The 25,745-nt window shown below is 46.2% G+C and overlaps 1 protein-coding gene across 3 annotated transcripts in view; it reads right to left on the bottom strand.

The window, feature by feature from the left end:
• Positions 1–575: 575 nt before the first annotated feature.
• Positions 576–25,745, bottom strand: part of STRBP (spermatid perinuclear RNA binding protein) — a 253,102-nt gene continuing 227,932 nt past the window's right edge. For 2 of the 3 annotated variants that reach the window (XM_077469441.1, XM_077469524.1), the window contains exons 18-19: positions 21,929–21,973; positions 576–1,053 (exon numbers count right to left, since the gene is read on the bottom strand). In XM_077469441.1, the coding sequence (XP_077325567.1) occupies positions 977–1,053; positions 21,929–21,973 (122 nt within the window). In that variant the 3' untranslated portion in view covers positions 576–976. Of the gene's footprint in view, positions 1,054–21,539; positions 21,692–21,928; positions 21,974–25,745 lie in introns of all 3 variants that reach the window. The other variant, XM_077469361.1, reaches the window with a different exon arrangement.

Raw genomic sequence — 25,745 nt, 5'->3', positions numbered from 1 at the left:
GAATAGAGAGCCGTGGAGATTTGGACACAGATGCACCCCTAGTACATTATCTAGTATACAAAATAATATTTGGAATAAACCTTTAGCACATAAGAACACCATAAAAAGGTAAAGGTTATATATCAGGGTTTATCAACCAGGGTTCCTTCAAAGGTTGATAGGGGTTCCTTGAGCAATTTTCGCCTCTCGGATATCTACAAAGATCAAATGGTAACTTATCTGTAAGAGGGTAATTATGGTCATTTTTAGCAGGGGTTCTCTCATACCGGAAAGATATTTCAAGGGTTCATCCATGTTGAAAAGGGCTGTAGTATACTCCAAGTCAAGGAACACTTGAAATGTTGCATTCTGAGGGAATTGCTAAAAAATTTGTTGTTGGTCATTGAGAAGCATGCCCCCCCCCCATTAAATTATTGGTCAGAATACCACACTTCCAGACAGCCAAAAAGATCTGTCGTGGTGTTCGCTCCATCAGAAGGGGAGGTTAAGGAACCCTGGTGAAAGAATGGTTGGTTCTAAGCATTCCCAATATACAGTAGAAATGAGTCAGAATGCACAAAATATAGGACAAAACATTTTATTCTGTTATTAGTTTAATATCATACATCCTTCATAAATGTATTTATCAATTTTACAGTTTTCGTACTTCATTTTGAAAGATATACTTGTATCGCCTACATCATTTTCTAGGGCAGAAGGCCTGCTACCTCCGCTGCCAGACCAGACGTCTTCTATACATGGCTGTGTCTTCTGGCAGTAAAAGTTTTTGTTTTTTTTAAATCTGTAAATGAGGTAACATTTCACAGTACAATTTTCTTCAAGTTTTTTGCTTAAATAACTAAATTCTTTTTTCTGTGTTTTTTTCTGTTAAAATAAAAAAAGTAGGAAAAAGGGGTCTTTACAAAGGAAATCCCACAATCAAAGAAAATAAGTTCAATTTTTCTGACATTCCAAACGGTCCTGCCCAATGCGTTTGTTAAAAAAAGGAGTAATGGGGAACTGGATATGCTGGAAATTTCATAACTGGTAAGAGGACCATCCTTTTAGGGATACCTGCAAAGACAAGAGACTCGGGTAAGTGTTTTTTTTTTTTTTTTTTACATTCTACGTAATACAGAACAGATATGTGCTGACAATGTCCTCTGTACAAGCAATGGTCTTCAAACTACACCCCTTGGGGCATTAAATCCACTGATACAAACCATGGGGCATAATCTCCCCACCCCCCCACTGACACCAATGATGGAGCACAATTCCTCCGATTGGCTAGGGCATAATTGATGGGGCCCAACGATACCAACAATGATGCTCCCAATGATGGGACACAATTCCTCCCAATGGGTCCCAATGACGGGACACAATTTCTCTCAATGGGGCCCAATGATGGGATACAATTTCTCCCAATGGGGCCCAATGACGAGACACAATTTCTCCCAATGGGGCCCAATTACGAGACACAATTTCTCCCAATGGGGCCCAATGACGAGACACAATTTCTCCCAATGATGGGACACAATTTCTCCCAATGATAGGACACAATTTCTCCTAATCGGGCCCAATAATGGGACACAGTTCCCCCAAATGAAAGATGACAGGGCACAATATCTCTCAATGAAACTGATGGGACACAATTCCTCCCAATGACACCAACAGTGGGGCATTGTTTTTTTTTGTTTTTTTTCCCTCACCAACGTCAGGACCTTTTCTACTCCCAATGACCACAGTCAGGCCCTCCTAAAGTCTGAAGGACAGTAAACTGACCCTTTGTTTAGAAAGTTTGGAGACCAAATAAATTGGACATATTACATTTCAAAAGGTCAAAAAGTGATTGTACAGTTTAATGGTTATACCCTTCCTAGAGAGATCAGATTCCCCATGTGTATGTGCAGGGGCATCATTTTTACCTTCGCCTGTTACTCTGTGACAACTGTAATATTTTGGATTTCCTCTCACCAAAGGCGTGGGATGGGTTAGAAGATACTGAAGTGCTGGTTTACACAAAAGAAAAAGGCATTTGAAATCTTTTTTTTCAGCACCCTACAAATTGAAGCCAAACTCTGGGCACAAGGAAGATCGACTTTTTCAGTGCCCTCCCCTATGGTCTGGATTCAAAATGGCCTTTGCCATGCCCTCCTCCCACTACTGTGAGTTTTAAATTCTCTCTCCCCCCCCCCCCCCCGGGTAATGCTTACCTTATTCCCTCCCGACTCCAGTTAGGTCCTTCTAGCAGTGTGACTGATCCCATAAAACCTCCCCTCCAAGGTTCTCCTGGCCGAGGTCACAGTCCTGTCTCCTCTACATAGGGTTCATAGCCCTGCATTGTACGCAATGATGCTGAAGGACAGTGCCAAAACAGGGATAAGGTAAGTAATGCAGCCTTCTCACACCCATACCTCCCCTAGACATAGACATTTTACCCGTGCAGTGCAGGGGAGACCTATTACATAAGTATTTTTTTCTTCCAGCCTTTAAAGCCGATCTCCAGGTTTCATTTAACTTGAAACAGATCATTCAGGCCAAGCTGGTTCAACCTATTTACTGGCCTAACAGGTGTGCTGTATTACTTGTAAAGTACATCTGGAAAGTATTTACAGCCCTTCACTTTTTCCACATTTTGTTGTTACAGCCTTTTTCCAAAACTGATTAAATTCATAATTTTCTTCAAAATTCTACAAATGCCCCATGATGACAACGTGAAAGACGTTTGTTTGAAATCCTCCTTTGGTACCAATTACAGCCTCAAGTCTTGTTGAGTATGATGCTACAGGTTTGGCACACCTATTTTTGGGAAGTTTCTCCCGTTCTTCCTTGCAGGACCTCTCAAGCTCCATCAAGTTGGATGGGGAGCGTCGGTGCACAGCCAATTTTCAGCTCTCCAGAGATGTTCAAGTCTGGGTGCCACTCAAGAACATTCACAGAGTTGTTCCGTAGCCACTCCTCATTATCTTGGCTGTGTGCTTAGGGTCGTTGTCCTGTTGGAAGATGAATCTCCGCCCCAGTGCGCTCTGGAGCAGGCTCTCATCAATATCTCTGTACATTGCTGCATTCATCTTTCCCTCGATCCTGACTAGTCTCCCAGTTCCTTCCACTAAAAAAAACTTCCCCACAACATGATGCTACCACCACCATGCTTCACTGTAGGGATGGTATTGGCCAGGTGATGAGCGGTGCCTGGTTTCCTCCAGACATGATGCTTGCCATTCAGGCCAAAGAGTTCCATTTTTTTTTCATCAGATCAGAGAATTTTGGTTTCTCATGGTCAGAGTCCTTTAGGTGCCTCCAGGTGCGCTGTCACGTGCCTTTTACTGAGGAGTGGCTTCCGTCTGGCTGCTCTACCATACAGGCCTGTTTCGTGGAGGGCTGCAGAGATGGTGGTTCTTCTGGAAGGTTCTCCTTTCTCCACAGAGAAACTGGAGCTCTGTCAGAGTGGACATTGGGATCTTCATCACCTCCCTGACTGGCCCTTCTCCCCCGATCGCTCAGTTTGGCTGGGTGGCCCGTTCTAGGAAGAGTCCAGGTGGTCCCAAACATCTTCCATTCAAGGATGATGGAGACCACTGGGCTCATTGGGACCTTCAATGCTGCAGAAATGTTTCTGTACCTTTCCCCCAATCTGTGCATCCATACAATCCTGTCTCCGAGGTCTATAGGCAATCCCTTGGACTTCATGGCTTGGTTTGTGCTCTGACATGCACTGTTACCTGTGGGACTTTATATAGACAGGTGTGTGCCTTTCCAAGTCATGTCCGATCAACTGAATTTATCACAGGTGGACTCCAATCAAGTTGTAGAAACATCTCTGAGATGATCGGTGGAAACAGGATGGACCTGAGCTCAATTCTGAGTGTCATGGCAAAGGCGGCGATACCCATGGACATGGGAGGAGCCTGTGATACCCATGGGATTTTTTCTTTTTAATAAATTTGCAAAGATTTCAAACAAACTTCTTCACATTGTCATTATGGGGGATTGTTTGTAGAATTTTGAGGAAAATAATACATTTAATCCATTTTGGAATAAGGCTGTAACATAATGTGGAAGAAGTGAAGCGCTGTGAATACTTTGCTCTATGTAGTATACATCGTTGTGTTCTAGTAACAGGAAGAGAACTTCCCGTCCCACTCCCAGAAACAAAATCAAAAATGGGCTGAGCACTGCTTAGCCATTTAGAGGACGCTTTGTATTCTACGTTTGGATGCAAAACGTCCTTTTAAATTGGCTAAGGTGGAACTAGTGACGTCATCAGCCAATGAGGGGAAGCTTTATATTCATTCCTAGAATACAAAGCTCCCTGTGAATGGCTGAGGCTGCTCAGCCAAACAATTTTTAATTCCGGGAGTGAAATGGGAAGTCTTGGTACTACTTCCCGGAGCACACCGCTGTATACTGTATAGATTAGGCTACATACAAGCAATACAGCCGCCACAGACTGTTAGTGCAGGAAATAGTTTGGGCCAGCTTGGTCCAAACCAACCAAATGAAACCTTTAAAGCCCAACTCTGGGCTGGATGAAAAAACAAAAATACTCATGCAATGGGTCTCCCCTGCACGGGTATAAGGTCTATGGCTAGAGCGGGGGAGGTGAGAAGGCTCCATCACTTACCTTGTATCCCTTTTTCGGTGCTGTCCTCCAGCATCATGCACTACAGGGGGTAGCATTTCCTTTGGTTTTAATTTGTAGGTGACGCTAAGGGTGCTGAAAAAAAAGAAAGATTTCAAACTCCTTTTTTCTTTTGTATAAACCAATATTTCAGTACCTTGGTGGTCAGTTTTTTTTTTTTTTTTTTTAACCACTTAAGGTCTGGGCCTCTTTTTTAGATGTGATGTTTACAAGTTAAAAACAGGGTTTTTTTGGCTAGAAAATTACTTAGAACCCCCAAACATTATACATTTTTTTCCTAACACCCTAGAGAACAAAATGGCGATTGTTGCAATAATTTCTGTTGCACCGTATTTGCGCAGTGGTCTTACAAGCACACTTATTTTTTGGAAAGAAATTACACTTTTTTGAATTAAAACGACAGTAAAGTTAACCAATTTTTTTTAGATTGTGAAAGATAATGTTACGCCGAGTAAATCGATACTCAACATGTCAGGCTTCAAAATTGCGCCCCGTTCGTGGAATGGCAACAAACTATTACCCTTAAAAATGTCCATAGGCATCGTTTAAAAAAAAAAATTCTACAGGTTGCATGTTTTGCGTTACAGAGGAGGTATAGGGCTAGAATTATTGCTCTCGCTCTACCGATCGCGGCGATCCCTCATATGTGTGGCTTGAACACCGTTTTCATATGCGGGCACTACTCACATATGCTTTCGCTTCCGCACGCGAGCTGTTTAAAAAAATTTTTTTTCTTTTTTCTTATTTTACCTTTTATTTTTACACTGTTTCAAAAAAATTTCACTTTTATTACTATTACAAGTAATGTTAACAAACAAAAAAAAAAAAACGCACGACAGGTCCTCTTAAATATGAGGTCAAAAAGATCTCAGATCTCATATTTACACTAAAATGAAATAATAAAAAAAAAAAACATAACTTTTTTTTTTTAAATGGCCGTTTAAGAGCCATGGGCAGAAGTGACTTTTTAATGTCGCTTCCGCCCTGCAATGTCATGGAGATGTGTGGGAGGCCATCTTCCACTCACTCATCTCCATGCACAGCCACCGAGGGGACCGGTTCGCCTCCGCCACTGCTGATGGCGGGGGGGGGGGGGGGGGGGAAGAGACGACCCTATCCCGCCACTGATAAAAGTGATCTCGTGGCAAATCCGCCACAGAGACCACTTTTATCTTGTAGCCGATCGCGAAGATACCGGGGTTATGGCAGCTAGCTGCTGCCATAAGGATATCCGTCCTCAAAGTGAGGACGTATTTCGGCGGGTGGTTAAAATTGGGCTTAATAATACAGTGCTGCGCAAAAGTCTTAGACAGGTGTGATATTAATTCTGTAAATGAAGAAAGCTTTCAGAAATCGAAGTGTTAATTTTTTTTTTTTTAATCAATGAACAAGATGGAAAGTAAATGGAGAAGAGAAATCCATTCCATATTTGGGGTGTGACCCCCTCTTTTTCCAGGTAGACTTGTACACAGTTAGTGAAGGCTCTCGGCAGGTAGGTTGTTCTCTGTACATCATGGAGAACCAAGCACAGATCTTCTGTGGATGTCAGCTGCCTCCAATCCTTCTGTCTCTTTGTGTCATCCCAGACTCCATATGATGGTGAGATCAGGGCTCTGTGGGGGGAGGGGGGGGGAGGGGCTGCATTTCTTCAAATGGAGTTGGAGATTTTGGTCAGGATTAATGGTATCCCCAATGATGAGATACACAGGCAGATACTTCTCCACCATACCATACCATCAGGGAGGAGTGTGATTGGCCCCAAATTTATTCTGCAACAGGACAACCACCCCCAAACATACAGCCAATGTCATCAAGAACTATCTTCAGTGTAAAGAAGAGCAAGGAGTCCTGATAGAGATGGTTTGGCTGCCACAGAGCCCTGATCTTACCATGGAGCCTGTCTAGGATGACATGGAAACAGAAGGATTGGAAGCAGCCGAAATCCACAGAAGATAAGTGCTTAGATCTCCAAGATGTACAGAGTACAACCTACCTGCCGAGTGCCTTCACCAACTGTGTGCAAGTCTACCTAGAAGAAGGGAAAAGGGTGTCACCCCAAATATTTATTACATTTCTCTTCTGTTCGTTGATAAAAAAAATAGGATTTTTTGTACTCACCATAAAATCCTTTTCTCTGTAATTCACCGACCGACACAACTCCCCTCTGTAACTAAATGGGTTGTATAGCCTGCCATTAGGAGAAACTAGGCAAAATTGTTACACAATACACAGAACTTTAATACCGCCCCAGGGGGGCGGGCCCCGTGTCTATCAACCCTTCCCACTGCTCCCACCAGCTTCAGTAAGTCAACAAGCAGGATAAGAAAAAAGGAGGGGTGGATGCTGTGTCGGTCGGTGAATTACAGAGAAAAGGATTTTACAGTGAGTACAAAAAATACTATTTTCTCTTATATTCACCGACCGACAAAGCTCCTCTCTGTAACTAAATGAGACGTCCTCAAGCAGTGCCAAACGAGGGATGGCAAAAACAGCATAAAAACTTCATCCACCATGGCAAGTGGGAACTAGTGAAACCAAACCCACAAAAGAACATCAGTGTGTGGAAAAAACACCACTATATAACCAGGCATCCTCAACAGGAGTGATCCCCAAGACCGCAACATTGTGTAAGTAATGCAATAGTGCATTAACCAAAACAGTACTGCGTTTTTATTGAAAAACCAGGAAAAAATTAAATTGCAACTACACGGCTGCCTGCAAAACTTTGCGGCCAAAACAGGCATCAGCCGATGCACCTTGTAGAACTTGGTAAGCGTATGGACAGACGACCAGATCGCCACCTTACACACCTGAGCGACAGACGCTTGGTGTTGGAAGGCCCAAGACGTTCCGATTGCTCTTGTAGAGTGGGTCATGACTGGAAAGGGAGGCACCTGCCCCTTCAAGGCTTAGGCTTGGACTACAATCTGTCTGATCCACCTGGAAATGGTGGCCGACGAGAACGCCATTCACCCTTCTTAGGACCAGCCACTGAAACAAACAGTGAGTCTGACTTCCGAAAGAAAGCTGTGGCAGACAAGTACATCTTCAGAGCCCTAACCACATCCAGAGCGTGAAGGGCCACCTCCTTGGGGTGCTTCGGCTTAGGACACAATGATGGCAATACAATGTCCTCATTGATATGAAAGGCCGGGACCACCTTGGGTAGAAAAGATGGTTGCGGGCGCAACACCACCTTATCCCTGTGGATGACCAGATAAGGCGACTTGTAGGACAAGGCCGCCAGTTCAGAAACCCTCCTGGCCAATGTGATGGCCACCAGAAAGACCACCTTCTGTGAAAGGGTCAGCAGAGCAATCTCCCTGATATTCTCAAATGGCGGCTTCTGAAGCACCGACAACACCAGGTTCAAATCCCACGGAGGTAACTGAGGACACACCGGAGGGACTACATGTCGCATCCTCTGCACAAAGGTACTCACTAATGAGTGAGACGTCAGTGGTCTTTGAAAAAAACAGCCAGAGCTGAAATCTGCTCCTTGATGGTGCTCAACGCCAATCTCTGGTCTACACCTTGCTGAAGAAACAGCAGGATCCTGGATATAGAGAAGGAGCGCGGATGCCACCCTTTCTCCTCACACATGGAGATGTAGGCCTTCCAAGTACGATGGTATATCTTCCTGGAAGAAGATTTCCGCGCCCTCAGCATAGTTGGAATCACTGAGTCCGACAGAGCCCTGTTCCTCAATACCTGGATTTCAATAGCCAGGCCATTAAAGCCAGCGATGGTAAAGCAGGGTGAGGGATTGGACCTCGAGATAGGAGGTCCTCTCTCAACGGCAGTCGTCAGGGAGCGTCTGCCACCAGGTGCACCAGGTCTGCGTACCAGGCCTGCTGAGGCCAATCTGGGGCAATCAGGATTACCGCAATGCCCTCGGCTTCCACTCTGCGAAGCAGACATGGAAACAGTTTCAGCGGAGGAAAGGCGTAGATCAGCTGGTACTGATCCCACAGAGCCACCAGCGCATCTGCCCACAGCTCTCTTGTCCTGGACACGAATCTCGGGACCTTCTGATTGAGCCGGGAGGCCACTAGATCCACATCTGGTGTGCCCCATTTCAGGCACAGCAGCCTGAATGCCTCTGAATGCAATGCCCATTCTCCTGGGTCCAGCATCTGTCGACTCAGATAGTCCGCCTGCCAATTTTCCACCCCCGGAATGTAAATGGCTGACAGGGCCATTGTCTCTGCCCACCGAAGTATGTGAGTGACCTCCCGAGCAGTGGCTGAGCTTCTTGTTCCCCCTTTTTATGTATGCCACAGCCGTGGCGTTGTCTGACTGTATCCTGGTCTGATGTCCTTGAAGACACGTCGACCACGTGTGGAGGCACAGCCTGATCGCTCTAAATTCGAGCAGATTGATCGGCAACTTGTATTCTTTCGTCGGCCAGAGGCCCTGAGCCGACTGAATCCCCATCACTCCACCCCAGCTGGCCAGACTGGCGTCTGTAGTGACCACCGTCCATTTTAGAGGAAGGAACGATTTTCCGGCCGGAATCACCAGGGACCTCAACCACCAGATCAGGGAGTCCCTGACTGGCTGGCTCACCTGGATCTGCCGATCCAGGGACAAGTGAGATTTGTCCCATTTCGTCAAGATCTCCTTTTGCAGGACTCTGGTGAGGAACTGGGCATAAGGTACTGCCTCGAAGGCAGCCACCATGAGCCCCAGCACCCGCATGCAAAAGCGGAGTGATGACCACTTGCGGTTCAACAGTAGTTTGAACGCAGATCTGAGAGTCAGCAATTTGTCTGAGGGGAGAAAAACCCTTGCTTCCCTGGAGTCCAATAGTAACCCCAGGTACTCCAGACGCTGAGTCGGTACCACCACCGACTTCTTTAGGTTCAACAGCCACCCAAACGCTTGCAGGGTCTGCAAGGTGATCGCCACATCCTCCTCTAACTCTGAGGCGGAAAAAGCTCTCAGGAGGAGATCGTCAAGGTAACCCACGATCGCGATCCCGCGTTGTCTCAACAATGCCAACACTGGAGCCAGTACTTTGGTAAAGACTTGGGGGGCTGATGCCAGGCCAAAGGAAAGAGCCACAAACTGGTAATGGGCTTCCCCGACTGCCAAACGCAGAAACTTTTGATGCCGAAGGCATATGGGTATGTGTAAGTAGGCATCCTGAATTTCCAAGGATGCCAGGAAGTCCCCTTGATGGAGTGCAGCGAATATTGAGCGAACTGATTCCATTCTGAACCTCTGCACTTTTACAAAGTGATTGAGGGCTTTCAAGTCCAAGATTGGACGTACCCCATCCTTCTTGGGAACCACAAACAGATTGGAGTAGAACCCCTGGAAGCATTCAGATTCCGGAACTGGTACGATCACCCCCTGATTCAGAAGTCCCTCATTGCCCCTAACAGGGCCTCCCGGCGAACCGGGAACACGGGTATGCTGAAGGGGAAGAATCTGTTTGGTGGCCAAGAGAGAAACTATCTTGTAGCCTGTAGAAATCAGGTCACAGACCCATTGGTCGGATAACCGGGAGGTCCAACGGGCTGCAAACTCCTGAAGGCGACCCCCCCCCACCCGAGATGTGGGTGAGGGCAGACCTTCAAAATAGTAGTACCTTTGTTCGCAGGCTTGCGGTTGGCGTCCTGTTGGGCTGGGGTCGTTTTGCCGAAGCACTGAGCAGACGAAAAAGCCGCTTGTGAGCGGAAAAGGTGGGCCCTTGCCTGCGGCGTGGCTCCTTAGCCTTCCTGGCCTGTGGGAGTAGTGTACTCTTACCACCCGTGGCATTTTTAATAATGTCATCCAACGAGGCTCCAAAGAGCCGGTCGCCAAGGAAGGGAAGATCAGTCAGGGCTTTCTTGGATGCCTGGTCAGTGTACCAGCATTTCAGCCAAATAAGGCGCCTCAGCACCACAGCTGACACTGAGGCCCTGGATAACAGAGGGAGAGTATCCAGGGCTGCGTCACAAACGTACTTAAGGCCATGCACTAGTTGGTCTGCCAACTCCATGCAGACAGGGGAAGCATTCTGCTCTCCCAATTCACGGTGCAAAAGTTTTGCTCACTCAGTCAGTGTCTGCGACACCAGTGCGGATGCCAATACAGGTCGCACAGCTGACCCCCACAACCGTAAACAAGGAATGAGCCACTGCTTCGGCCTTCCTGTCCGTGGGATCCTTGAATGCAGGAGTCCTCTCAACCGTGATCGTGTTGAGGCTTTCCTCAAAGGGGTAGCGCACCACCAAGTTTTTGGGGACCGAAAAGGTCCGTTGAGGGCGACCCCATTCCCTGTAGATGAATTTGTCAAAATAAGTCAAATAGTGGAAACACCTTAGGTGAACGTGCTGGCTTGTGGAACCCAAAAGGGACCGGTACATCAGCAAAGGAATTCGCTGGCTCCTGAATCTTCAGGGTATCACGCACAGCTGTGATAAGTGTGCCAACAAGTGCCTTGTCGCGCCTGGACCCAGATGGGGAATCATCTTCACTGTCCTGGTCAGCCACGTCTGATAGGTCAGAGCAGGGGTCTCCCCCAGAGGACGGGGGGCACCTTTCCTGCCATGTGCCGCCTCTATCTTAGCAACATAGGAGTCCAGGAACGCCGTCAGGTTGTCCATGCGCTCCGCACTAACCACAGGTAATCCGGTTGCTATAGCCTGGATTTCAGGGGAAGAAACACCAGTTTCTGAAGCCATGCTGACCCTATCCTGTTTGCCACCTGCAAGGGGACTTGCGTTCCACACAGAGCCATCCAGTGTCCCTCACACACGGGAAATACAGGAAGTGACAAGAGAAAGCACATTGCAAGCTGTCACAAGAGGCCAGCGGTGAAGAAAGCATTCTGGCTTTCACAAAATGGCTGCCAATGCAATCCATAGGAATCCCAGGGAAAATGGATGCTGAAGCTCCTCAGGGGAATCTATAGCTTTCCCAAATCCAAGATGGCCGCCGGAACGGCGCCATGAGGTGAAAAGAAGCAAAAAAATAAAAACGAACTGCCTGCTGACACACAGACATCCTCCAAAAAAACTGCCTTTTTTTGGACCCCCAGACCTGGACCAGGACTCAACAGGAACCGCACAGAGCCCCACAGGTGAGAAACAGCGACCCACACACACACTGCCTGCAGCACATGCAGACTCCCCCCTCAGAGGGGGGAAGGAGGGGTGATGAGGACTTGGGAGAGAATATAAGGAGGTGAGGTGTCCCCCGAATCGACCCCCCAGGAAATGCCCAGCTGCTCCGCCCACCCAAGCAGGGAGAGCCATACTTACCAGTCCTGAAGAGCTGGGAGACATTCCGTGGTAGCCAACTCCTGTGCAGTTACAGGGAAGATTACTAGCCCGGTATACTGTGATCCAGACATCAGTAGCCCGGTCATATGTATACCCCGGAGCATTGAAGCTCACGACCACCTCTGGAGCATGAGGTATGTCGTGGCCTGCCGAGCCGTAGCTGCGGCCTGCTCAAGCTCGATGGCCGGACTGGGGAGACTACAAGGATTTCATTAACCAGCCTGTCACCCAGCCGGCAGTTGGTAGAAGATCTCAGGATCTCTCATCTTGTGCAAAAAGCAGCAAACCTGCAGTAAAAACATGGACCGAGAGGCACGCAGGGTTGAAGCTGCTGGGAGCAGTGGGAAGGGTTGATAGCACGGGGCCCACCCCCCTGGGGCGTGATTAAAGTTCTGTGTATTGTGTAACAATTTTGCCTAGTTTCTCCTAATGGCAGGCATTACAACGGTGAATATAGAGGAAAAATAAACGTAACACTTCAATTTTTGGGTTGCTGGTTCATATAGCTTCACAGCAACCCCCCCACATCAATTGCAAGGTCCGAAATGGATATAGAAAGAGTAGCTACATAAAAATTGTGGACCAACGTTTCACACCGACATCTGGTGCTTAACCACTTCAATACAGGGCACTTTTGCCCCCTTCCTTCCCAGCCCAATTTTCAGCTTTCATCGCTCTAGCGCTTTCAGTGACAATTGCGCGGTCATGCTACACTGTACACAAATGAAATTTTTATCATTTTGTTCGCACAAATAGAGCTTTATTTTGGTGGTATTTATTCACGACTCCGTTTTTTATTTTTTGCGATCTAAGTGCAAATAAAAGCGGAAATTTGGAAAAAAAATATATTTTCTTTTTTCTATTTTAAAAGAAATCCAATAAAATCTAATTTTGTCATAAATTTAAGCCAAAATGTATTCTGCTACATGTTTTTGGTAAAAAAAATTCCGTTAAGTGTATAATAATTGGTTTGTGTGAACACGGACATATGTACGCAAATGATCATGTACATATGTGTGCAGATAATCATTGGGACATGTGATTTTAGTGGGACATATGTGGGGGACATATGTGAGGGACATATGTGAGGGACATGTGTTTTTATTATTTGGGGACATGTGTGTTTTGGGGACATATGTGGGGACATTGTGTTTATACTGTGTGGTGTGTTGTGTGTTTACACTATGCTGGTGATCAGTGAGCAAAAAGCTGTAAAAAACAGCTCATACTCACTGATCATCAGCCGGCTGTAACGATCTGCTCTCCTCTCCTCAGCGATGACTTCTGTGTGAGGAGAGGAGGAGCCGATTGCCTAGCAACCGGCTGTTTGTTTACATCACATGACGGCCATGATTGGACATGGCCGTCATGTGATCAGGAGGGCCAATCACAGAGCCCTCCTGCCGATCTGAGATGCGCCGTGTCCGGGTGACAAGAGCACATCGGGATCGCGCCGCTGTGCAGGCACGCACGTGCGCGCGATCCCGCTCCTTCTGAAGGATGTTCCTGAACGTCCTATCAGAAGTAGATGGCTCCCACCCGGCCGTATATGTGCATTGGCCGGGTGGGAAGTGCTTAACCATAGCTCAAGATAATGGACACAGAAAAGGGGTGTGTGTGTATATGTATGTATGTATGTATGTATGTATGTATGTATGTATCTTTTATATATACATATATATATATATATATATATATATATATATACATATATACACACACACACAGTTGTGCTCATAACTTTACATACCCTGGCAGAATTTATGATTTCTTGGCCATCTTTCAGAGATTATGAATAACACAAAAACTTTTCTCTCACTCATGGTTAGTGTTTGGCTGAAGCCATTTATTATCAATCAGTTGTGCTTACTTTTTTTTTTTTTTTAAGTCATAATGGCAACAGAAACTACCCAAATGACCCTGATCAAAAAAGTTTACATACCCCAGTTCTTAATACCGTGTATTGCCCCCCCCCCCCCCTTTAACATCAATGACAGCTTGAAGTCTTTTGTGTTATTTGTGGATGAGGCTCTTCTGCTCTGATCTTCTCAGACGGTAAAGCTGCCCATTCCTCTTGGAAAAAAGTCCTCCAGTTCCTGTAAATTCTTGGGCTGTCTTGCACGAACGGCACATTTTTACATCTCCCCAGAGAGGCTCAATGATATTGAGGTCAGGAGACAGATGGCCACTCCAGAACCTTCACTTTATTCTGCTGTAGCCAATGACAGGTCGACTTGGCCTTGTGTTTTGGATCATTGTCATGTTGGAATGTCCAAGTAAGTCCCATGCGCGGCTTCCTGACTGATAAATGAAAATGTTCCTCCAGTATTTTTTCATACTGCATTCATCTTGTCATCAATTTTGACCAAATTTCCTGTGCCTTTGTAGCTCCCCAAAACATCAGCGCTCCACCTCCGTGTTTCACAGTAGGGATGGTGAACCTTTCATCATAGGCCATGTTGACTCCTCTCCAAATGTTGTGTTATGGTTGTGGCCAAAAAGCTCAGTTTTGGTCTCATCACTCCGAATGACTTTGCGCCAGAAGGTTTGAGGCTTGTCTGTGCTGTTTGGCATATTGTAAGCGGGATACTTTGTGGAATTTGTGTAGTAATGACTTTCTTCTGGTGACTCGACCATGCAGCCCGTCTTTCTTCAAGTGCCTCCTTATTGTGCATCTTGAAACACCACATGTTTTCAGAGGGTCCTGTATTTCACCTGAAGTTATTTGTGGGTTTTTCTTTGCATCCTGAACAATTTTCCTGGCAGTTGTGGCTAAAATTTTAGTTGGTCTACCTGACCGTGGTTTGGTTTCAACAGAACCCCTCATTTTCCACTTCTTGATTAGAGTTTGAACACTGCTGATTGGCATTCTCAATTCCTTGGATATCTTTTTATATCCCTTTCATGTTTTATACAGTTCAACTACCTTTTCCTGCAAGATCCTTTGACAATTCTTTTGCTTTCCCCATGACTCAGAAATGTCAGTGCAGCACTGGATGAAAGATGCAAGGGTCTGTCAGGAGTCCAGAAACTCATTGACCTTTTATACACACACACTAATTACAAGCAAACAGATCACAGGTGAGGATGGTTACCTTTAATAGCCATTCAAACCCCTTTGTGGCAACTTGTGTGCATGTTATCAGGCCAAAATCACCAGGGCATGTAAACTTTTGATCAGGGTAATTTGGGTAGTTTCTGTTGCCATTATGATTTAAAAAGAGTAAACACAGTTGATTGATAATAAATAACTTCAGAAAAACACTAACCATGAGTGGTAGAAAATTTTTTGTGTTATCATTCATATTTTCTGAAAAATGGCCAAGAAATCTTAAATTCTGCCAAGGTATGTAAACTTATGAACACAACTCTATGTGTATATTATACATTTTTTTCTCTCACAAAAGTACATCCCTCACATTTTGGTAAATGTTTTATTCTATCTTTTCATGTGACAACACTGAAGAAATGACACTTGTCTACAATGTAAAGTAGTGAGTGTACAGCTGGTTTAACAGTGTAAATTTGCTGCCCCCTCAAAATAACTCAACACAGCCATTAGTATCTAAACCACTGGCAACAAAAGTGAGTACACCCCTAAGTGAAAATGTCCACATTGGGCTCTATTAGCCATTTTCCCTCCCCAATGTCATGTGACTCAGTGTTATCGCTCTCACTCTCTCATACTGGTCACTGGAAGTTCAACATGGCACCTCATGGCAAAAAACTCAAAGGATCTGGAAAAAAAAAATATTATTGTTGCTCTACATAAAGATGGCCTAGGCTATAAGAATATTGCCAAGACCCGGAAACTGAGCTGCAGCATGGTGGCCAAGACCATACAGCGGTATAACGGCACAGGTTCCAATCAGAACAGGCCTCGCCATGGTCCAAAAGTTGAGATCACGTGCTCAGCGTCATAGCCAGAGGTTGTCTTGGGGAAATAGACATACGTGTGCTGCAGAGGTTGTAGGGGTGGGGGTCAGCCTGTCAGTGCTCAGACCATACACTGCATCGAATTGGTCTACATGGCTGTCATCCCAGAAGGAAGCCTCTTCTAAATATGATGCACAAGAAAGCTCGGAAACAGTTTGCTGAAGACAAGCAGACTAAGGACATGGATTACTGGAACCATGTCCTGTGGTCTGATGAGACCAAGATAAAGGTATCTGGTTCAGATGGTGACAAGCTTGTGTGGGGGCAACCAGGTGAGGAGGACAAAGACAAGTGTGTCTTGTCTGCAGTCAAGCATGATGGTGGGAGTATCATGGTCTGGGGCTGCATGAGTGCTGGCAGCACTGGGGAGCTACAGATCATTGAGGGAACCATGAAAGCCAACATGTACTATGACATACTGAAGCAGAGCATGATCCCCTCCCTTCAGAGAGGGCAGTATTCCAACATGATAACCACCCCAAACACACCTCCAAGATGACCACTGCCTTGCTAAAGAAGCTGAGGGTAAAGGAGATGGACTAGCCAAGCATGTCTCCAGACCTAAACCCTATTGAGCATCTGTGGAGCATCCTCAAACAGAAGGTGAAGGAGCACAAGATCTCTAACATCCTCCATGTCATCATGGAGGAGTGGAAGAGGACTCCAGTGATGACCTGTGAAGCTCTGGTGACCTCCATGCCCAAGAGGGTTAAAGTGGTTGTAAACCCTTACAACCAACTTTGACCTACAGGTAAGCCTAGATTAAGGCTTACCTGTTGGTCCAATAAATATCTCCTAAACCTATACGGTTTAGGAGATATTTCACCGACAGTGGCAGGTCGCGGCGATATGCCGTGAGTGTCGGCTCCCGTGCGCATGCGCGGGAGTGACGTCACCGCGGCTCCGGAGCAGCGAGACCCGGAAGTCGATCCGGGATACATGGCAGCGGCGAAGAGGAAGGCGAAGGACCGCTTCGGGGGCTTCATTCTCTGGTAAGTTATTCATAATGAGCTAGTATGCTATGCATACTAGCTCATTATGCCTTTGCCTTACAGGGTGTGCTTTTAAAAAAAAAAAATTGCCTTTACTTCCTCTTTAAGGCAATGCTGGAAAATAATGGTGGCCACACAAAATATTGACACGTCGGGCCCAATTTGGACATTTTCACTTAGGGGTGTACTCACATTTGTTGCCAGCGGTTTAGACATTAATGGCTGTGTGTTGAGTTATTTTGAGGGGACAGCAAATTTACACCGTTATACAAGCTGTACACTCACTACTTTACATTGTAGACAAGTGTCATTTCTTCAGTGTTGTCACATGAAAAGATAGAAGAAAACTTCTTGCATAAATGTGAGGGGGTGTACTTACCTTTGTGAGGTACTGTATATAGGATGTTAATAACCAATCAAGATTTAAAATCATGTGTATCTACTTCAGTATCTCCGGTAATTAAGTGATCAACAAAAGCTAATCGCTCATTACTCCTAAAATTTCAGAAAAATGTATATTATAGACAACAACACTGTACATACTTCTACAATACACATATAACTGTTAAAATGCATATTAACATTTAGATACCTACAAAATCGTTTAACCACTTCAATACTAGTCACTTTCCCCCTTCCTGCCCAGGCCAATTTTCAGCGCTGTCAGAAGAGCAGCCGATTGGCTCTCCTCTATTCACGTCTGTCAGATGTGAGTGAGGAAAATCCGGTAAACGGCTCTTCCTGTGTACATCGTGATTGGAACCGATTATGTGGTAAAGAATCTTTGTCAGTGACTCTTTGCCTAGAGCGGAGTTGTGGTGTGTCAGACTGAAACATCGCAATAACGATTGCCGCACTGCCCGGCCCCCATGGGCGTGCGCCTGCTTGTTATCCTTCTGGACATCATATGACACCCAGTCAGGATAACTGAACCACCGCCCAGCCGTCATTTTGCTATGGGACAGGGCGGGAAGTGATTAAACAATGACTCATATCATCAGGTGCTTAAATTATTGTTGTTAAACACATGTAAACATAATAGATTCATTCATAGTATATATATATATATATATATATATATATATATATATATATATATATATATATACACATATATATACACACACACACACATACATACACGCACACACACAAGGCCACCCCACAAGAATGTATACCTAATTGCACACCAATTTATACCTGTCTGGCCGTGTAAACACAATTAGACTATCCAGCGGACCAGAGTCCGCCGGACAATCCGCCTGCGTGTGGCGGACTTATAAAAAAGTTTTGACTCAAAATTGTCCGCCGGACTCGGTAGTCCGGTGGACTTTCGAAATGAACAGATTTGCCCGCACACAGAGAAACATCTGTTCATTTTGAAAAGAGCTAGCAAAAGAGCACAAGATAGCGGAGGAGTCTGGCGAGAAGACCCCCGAAGCTGGAAGACTACCGGAGCTGTCCAATAAATTATTTGAAAAATATGTGTTGTGTTTTTTTCTTTACACTTTTTTTCAACAGGTGAATGGGTAGGGGTACATGGTACCCCAATATTCACTCACATAGGGTGGGGGCGGGTATCTGGGAGCCCCCTTGTTAAAGGGGGCTCCCGGATTCCGATAAGCCCGCAGACCCTGACAACCAAAGGCCAGGGTTGTCGGGAAGAGGCACCTGCCCTCATCAACATGGGGACAAGGTGCTTTGGGGGGGGGGGGGGGAGAGGAGGGCGGCGCTCGCTTGTCCCCACCCGCTTTCCTGACCGGTCGGGCTGCGTGCTCAGATAAGGGTCTGATATGGACTTTGGACCATTTTTTTGGAGTAGGGCTTCCCCTTTAAGTCCATACCAGGTGACGGGGCCAGCGAGGTGTCAATCTTGCCAATGGAGGCAGCGACAGTGACCTCCTTTGCTAGTCCCGTCTACATGGAGCTGCGTTCAAAATGAACAGACTTTCTCCGTGTGTGGGCAAGTCCGTTCATTTCAAAAGTCCAACGGTTTGTCCGCCAGAAAAGTCCGTTCATGTATGGGCAGGTCCGCTCGTTCGGAAAGTCCGGCAGACCTCCGCTGCAAAGTCCGGCGGTTTGTCCGCCGGATAGTCCGATCGTGTGTACATGGCCTAAGAGTCACTGAGAAACGGGAAAAAACATCATCATAAAGGAAAAAACACCACAACTTCAGATGGATAAACAGCATAAATACAATGAATATAGTATATCACATAACTTATTCATCAATCAGGGAATAATTTACCTACATGACAAACATTTTTCAAAAGCGGGACATATGTCACACATAAAAATGAATGATGTCTAGGGTTGCACCAATACAAGTATCGGTACTCGTGCAAATGCTTTGATGCTCAAGCTCAGCGGGGGGATAGAGGATAAGGGGGGGGGGGCCGGGGAGCCTCAAAGATGATCGGTGCGGGCAGCTACAAGAACTGATCTCCCTGTATTGCTTTTCTGCCAGCTGCTGCTCCTCCTCTTTAATAAAAGTCATACAGGGAGATCGGTGCTTGTAACTGCCCCCATGATGCATCGATCAACTGGACTGTCCACCTGTGTCCTCCTCTGGTATCCTCCTCCCTCTCTCTAGGTATTCCTCCCTCTCAGCTCCCCTGGTCCTCCTCAGACAGTCTGTGACCTCCTCCTTCTCAGCGGTGTCTTCCTCCCTCTCTGCTCCCCTGGTCCTCTGTCGTCCTTCTCCTCCTCTCCAGGTCCCCAGCTCCCCGTGTCCTCCTCCCTCGCTCTAGATTCTCCTCCCTCTCAGCTCCCCTGGTCCTCAGACTCTGTGACCTCCTCCCTCTCTGCTCCCCTGGTCCTCTGTCGTCGTCCTTCTCCTCTCTGGGTCCCCAGCTCCCCATGTCCTTCTCCCTCTCAGCTCCCCGTGTCGTCCTCCTCCCTCTCAGCTCCCGTGTCCTCTGTCGTCGTTCTTCTCCTCTCTGGGTCCCCAGCTCCCCGTGGCCCTCCTCCCTCTCAGCTCCCCGTGGCCCTCCTCCCTCTCAGCTCCCCGTGGCCCTCCTCCCTCTCAGCTCCCCGTGGCCCTCCTCCCTCTCAGCTCCCCGTGGCCCTCCTCCCTCTCTGCTCCCCGTGGTCCTCCTTCATGATTGTCCTCCTCTCCAGGTCCCCAGCTCCCTGTGTCCTTCTCCCTCTCTGCTCCCCTGGTCCTCTGTGTCATCGTTCTCATTCTCTCCAGGTCCCCAGCTCCCTGTGTCCTCCTCCCTCTCTGCTCGTCCTCTGTGTGATCATCCTCCTTCTCTCTGGGTCCCCAGCTCCCCATGTTCTTCTCCTCCTACTCTGCTCCCCTGATCCTCTGTTTCGTCATCCTCCTCCTCTCCAGGTCCCCAGCTACCTGTATCCTTCTCCCTCTCAGCTACCTCGGTCCTCTGTGTCCTCCTCCCTCTCAGCGGTGTCCTCCTCCCTCTCTTCGGGTCCCCAGCTCTGTGTGCTCCTCCTTCTCTGCTCCCCTGGTCCTCTTTTCTCTGTATGCTTCAAAATTGCACCCACTCGTGGAATGGCGACAAACTTTTACCCTTAAAAATCTCCATAGGTAGCGTTTAAAAAAATTCTACAGGTTGCATGTTTTGAGTTACAGAGGAGGTCTAGGGCTAGAATTATTGCTCTCATTCTACCAATTGCGGTATTTTTTCTCATTTATTTTACCTTTTTCATTTTTACACAGTTAAAAAAAAAAACAAAAAAAAAAAAAATGGTGTCACTTTTATTCTTACAAGGAACGTAAACATCCCTTCAAAAAGATCTCATATATACACTAAAATGCAATAAAATAAATATTAAAAAAAGTAGTGTGTGTGTGTGTATTTTATATATATATATATATATATATATATATATATATATATATATATATATATATATATATATATATAAAAAAAACACCTTTAAGAGGTATGGGCGGTAGTAATGTTTTGACGTAGCTTCTGTCCTGCAATGTTATGGGGACAAGTGGGGGCCTAACCAGCAAGGGTAACCAGCAAGGGTAATATCCAATCGCCTCTGCAGATGGCTCTGGTAAGCGGCGGAGGGCACCTGAGGGGGAGCCCCTCTCCTGATACTGATAAAAGTGATCTTGCGGCGAATGCACCACAGAGACCACTCTTATGGGAAAACAGACTGCCGGGTCGAAGAAGAGGATACCGGGGTTATGGCAGCTAGGTGCTGCCATAACAATGATATTCCTCTTCAAACTTAGGACATATATCGGCGTGGGGCGGTCCGTAAGTGGTTAATATGTGGGCAACATGGACATCCACCTCCTCCACATCGAAAAGACCCCCTAAACTGCAACCAACGTGAAGACACTTGTTTATTTGTATATAGGCTAGGAGACGGGGCTCTGCCCAAAGTAGGGGCTCTACGAGAGACCTCTCTAAACCCTTTAGATAAAGTTTGTGCATAGATGGGATCATTATATAGGAATTGGAGATATTTCTTAATGGTTAGCTCAATCTTCCCAAACTCAACATTAAAAGGGGTAGAAAAAAAAGGGGGGACATCTTTAGACATTAAATATTTATTATTTTTATTATCCCTGAGTAAATCCTCCCCCTTACAGTGTCGTCGTCAATATTGATCGCCCGATTCAAGATAGATTCCAAATAACCTCTTGTTTCTAAACTGTTATTTCATATTTACTACTTCTGTCTGGAACCCAACTCCTCGCTACTTATAGGTTTGAGTCTACAGGAATTGCCCTACCTTTGATAGTATGTTCAGGATGTCCGGAATCTGCTCTCAGCAGGGTATATTACCTGCCCATGGTTTTCTGTATAACCTAAACACAGATCCTATTTTGCCCTCACCTGCCACAGTTACATCCAGAAAATCCAGGGACCCAGAATCCATACGACCTGTAAACCGCAGGTTGAGGTTATTAGAGAAGCAAGCCAATCACCTAAACTACCCACCTCCTCCATGCATACAAAAAAGCAGGTCGTCTTATGTAGCGACGAAAATTTTTTTTTTTTAATCACAGAACGATGGGGACAACTTGCCCCCAAAAAATGCGGGACCTCTCCCACCATCCCATGTACTTTTTTTTTGTGAATTTCAACATGAAACTTTGAAACTTGCTGTTGTGTACATACCATAAGCCGGCGCTGCGGTACTGTATCCATACGGAGCTGCATATCCTGGAAATAAAAAAAACATTAGAAAAGTCTGATTATACATTGAGATGACATTCTTACTACAGTATGAAAGAGGCAGCAAAAGAAACACAATGGCATCCTTCTAGACTTGCCATTTCCAGAGCCATCATTAGATGGCGGAGGACCTCAAAATGAAGTCAATGAGCATAGCCATCAAGTAGATTGGACCATTTTGGTGTCTGGGAGGGTTCTCGTTTCTCCAGGTCATGGTGTACTTGGAGTCTCATTCAACTGGACTTGTTCTGTATCATTGAAGACGTTCCCCAGCTCATCCCTCAGTTCTGAAGAACGTCAGACGTGTTCATCAACGGATCTTCTAGCTATGAATGCTCTGATGTGTTCCTAAAGAAGTGGCTTGGATAATCTACCAGTGTCTTCAGCATTACAGAAGAAGTCCAGTTGAATGTGAACAACATCTAAAACATTTGTGGTTTTATGTCTGAAAATGTTTGAGGTTTTAAGAATTAACTTGATTTCTCACATACAGTGCCTTGCGAAAGTATTCGGCCCCCATTGAACTTTTCAACCTTTTGCCACATTTCAGGCTTCAAACAAACATATAACATTTTTATTTTTTGTGAAGAATAACCAACAAGTGGGACACAATTGTGAAGTGGAACGAAATCTATTGGATTTTTGAAACTTTTTTAACTAATAAAAAAATGAAAAAAGTGGGGCGTGCAAAATTATTCGGCCCCCTTGCGTTAATACTTTGTAGAGCCACCTTTTGCTGCGATTGCAGCTGCAAGTCGCTTGGGGTATGTCTCTATCAGTTTTGCACATCGAGAGACTGAAATTCTTGCCCATTCTTCCTTGCAAAACAGCTCGAGCTCAGTGAGGTTGGATGGAGAGCGTTTGTGAACAGCAGTTTTCAGCTCTTTCCACAGATTCTCGATTGGATTCAGGTCTGGACTTTGACTTGGCCATTCTAACGCCTGGATACATTTATTTGTGAACCATTCCTTTGTAGATTTTGCTGTATGTTTGGGATCATTGTCTTGTTGGAAGATAAATCTCCGTCCCAGTTTCAGGTCTTTTGCAGACTCCAACAGGTTTTCATCCAGAATGGTCCTGTATTTGGCTGCATCCATCTTCCCCTCAATTTTAACCATCTTCCCTGTCCCTGCTGAAGAAAAGCAGGCCCAAACCATGATGCTGCCACCACCATGTTTGACAGTGGGGATGGTGTGTTGAGGGTGATGAGCTGTGTTGCTTTTACGCCAAACATATCGTTTTGCATTGTGGGCAAAAAGTTGGATTTTGGTTTCATCTGACCAGAGCACCTTCTTCCACATGTTTGGTGTGTCTCCCAGGTGGCTTGTGGCAAACTTTAGACAAGACTTTTTATGGATATCTTTGAGAAATGGCTTTCTTCTTGCCACTCTTCCATAAAGGCCAGATTTGTGCAGTGTACGACTGATTGTTGTCCTATGGACAGACTCTCCCATCTCAGCTGTAGTTCTCTGCAGTTCATCCAGAGTGATCATGGGCCTCTTGGCTGCATCTCTGATCAGTCTTCTCCTTGTCTGAGCTGAAAGTTTAGAGGGACGGCAGGTCTTGGTAGATTTGCAGTGGTCTGATACTCCTTCCATTTCAAAATGATCGCTTGCACAGTGCTCCTTGGGATGTTTAAAGCTTGGGAAATCTTTTTGTATGCAAATCCGGCTTTAAACTTCTCCCTAACCGTATTACGGACCTGCCTGGTGTGTTCCTTGGTCTTCATGATGCTCTCTGCGCTTTCAACAGAACCCTGAGACTATCACAGAGCAGGTGCATTTATACAGAGACTTGATTACACACAGGTGGATTCTATTTATCACCATCAGTCATTTAGGACAACATTGGATCATTCAGAGATCCTCGCTGAACTTCTGGAGTGAGTTTGCTGCACTGAAAGTAAAGGGGCCGAATAATTTTGCACGCACCACTTTTCAGTTTTTTTATTTGCTAAAAAAGTTTAAAATATCAAATAGATTTCGTTCCACTTCACAATTGTGTCCCACTTGTTGGCGATTCTTCACAAAAAATTAAAATTTTATATCTTTATGTTTGAAGCCTGAAATGTGGCAAAAGGTTGAAAAGTTCAAGAGGGCCGAATACTTTCGCAAGGCACTGTATATGGTATTGTAGGAAGCCTAACTTCCCAATCAGTTAGGGTCTCTTATGCCGCGTACACACGAGCGGACTGTATGGCATACTTAGTTCGTCATACAATCCGACGGACAGTCCGTCGTACTTTCCACTGAACGGACTTGACCACACACGGATGCACAAACAGTCCGTCGAAAGCTTGCGCGATGACGTGTACAGCACGTACGACGGGACTAGAAATAGGAAGTCCAAGACACAGCAAAGCACCCTTCCGCCGTGTAAATCCTTTCTGGGCATGCGCCATTCTTAGTCCGTCGAACTAGCATACTGACGACCGTACTGTCCGCTGAAACCAAAGTACGACGGACAGAATTTCGAAAAACACGAAATACTTAGTACGCCGGACTGCACGCTGAAAAAGTCAGCTGAAGCCCACACACGAGCGGATTGTCCGCTGAAATGTGTTTCGATGGACTAAGTACGCCATACAGTCCGCTCGTGTGTACGCGGCATTATGCTTTGTGGTTGGATCACTCTTCATGGAGCATTTGATAGGTGTTGAGAAGACATCATGTTGCCTCCTCACTGGTGGCTTTAACCCATAAATACCTGCACCACAACCATGTGCATTGCCTGCAGATGCAGCACGGCCCCATTCAGTTGAATAGGTCACTTTCAATGGGTGGTACTGCCCACACAACAGGGATAGGAAGGGGGAATAATTTTTTTTTGCCAGGCAGCAACGTATTGTGGCATTTGCACACCCCGCTCACTGTGTTTGCAGCTTAAAAGGGAAGCAGTAATATATTACTTTTATCCCATCATTTGTGTTATACAATATTAATTCTATCCTGTCACACATCTTATATAATAGACTAGTGGTTCTCAACCACCTGCTCAAGGCCTATAGCCAGGCCATGGTCTCCCCCCGCCCCCCCCCCCCTCCTGGGTCTACTGCTAGCTGGCACTCCCCCCCCCCCCCCCCCACAGTGCCCCCTAAGAGTATTTGGTCCCCACAGTGCCCCGAGAGCCTTCAGTTCCAACAGTGCCTGCCAACCTCCCACAGTGCTCCCCAACCCCCTAAAAGTCTTTGGTCCCCACAGCACCTGCAGAGTCTTTGGTCTCCACAGCACCTGCAGAGTCTTTGGTCTCCACAGCACCTGCAGAGTCTTTGGTCCCCACAGCACCTGCAGAGTCTTTGGTCCCCACAGCACCTGCAGACTCTTTGGTCCCCACAGCACCTGCAGACTCTTTGGTCCCCACAGCACCTGCAGACTCTTTGGTCCCCACAGCACCTGCAGACTCTTTGGTCCCCACAGCACCTGCAGACTCTTTGGTCCCCACAGCACCTGCAGACTCTTTGGTCCCCACAGCACCTGCAGACTCTTTGGTCCCCACAGCACCTGCAGACTCTTTGGTCCCCACAGCACCTGCAGACTCTTTGGTCCCCACAGCACCTGCAGACTCTTTGGTCCCCACAGCACCTGCAGACTCTTTGGTCCCCACAGCACCTGCAGACTCTTTGGTCCCCACAGCACCTGCAGACTCTTTGGTCCCCACAGCACCTGCAGACTCTTTGGTCCCCACAGCACCTGCAGACTCTTTGGTCCCCACAGCACCTGCAGAGTCTTTGGTCCCCACAGCACCTGCAGAGTCTTTGGTC

The sequence above is a fragment of the Lithobates pipiens genome, unplaced genomic scaffold (assembly GCF_037356315.1).
Source record: "Lithobates pipiens isolate NorthernLeopardFrog02 unplaced genomic scaffold, aLitPip1_a1.2 Scaffold_1, whole genome shotgun sequence".
Lineage (NCBI taxonomy): Eukaryota > Metazoa > Chordata > Amphibia > Anura > Ranidae > Lithobates > Lithobates pipiens.
The sequence above is the reverse complement of the archived record's forward strand: the minus strand, read 5'-3'. Positions and strand labels throughout refer to the sequence as shown.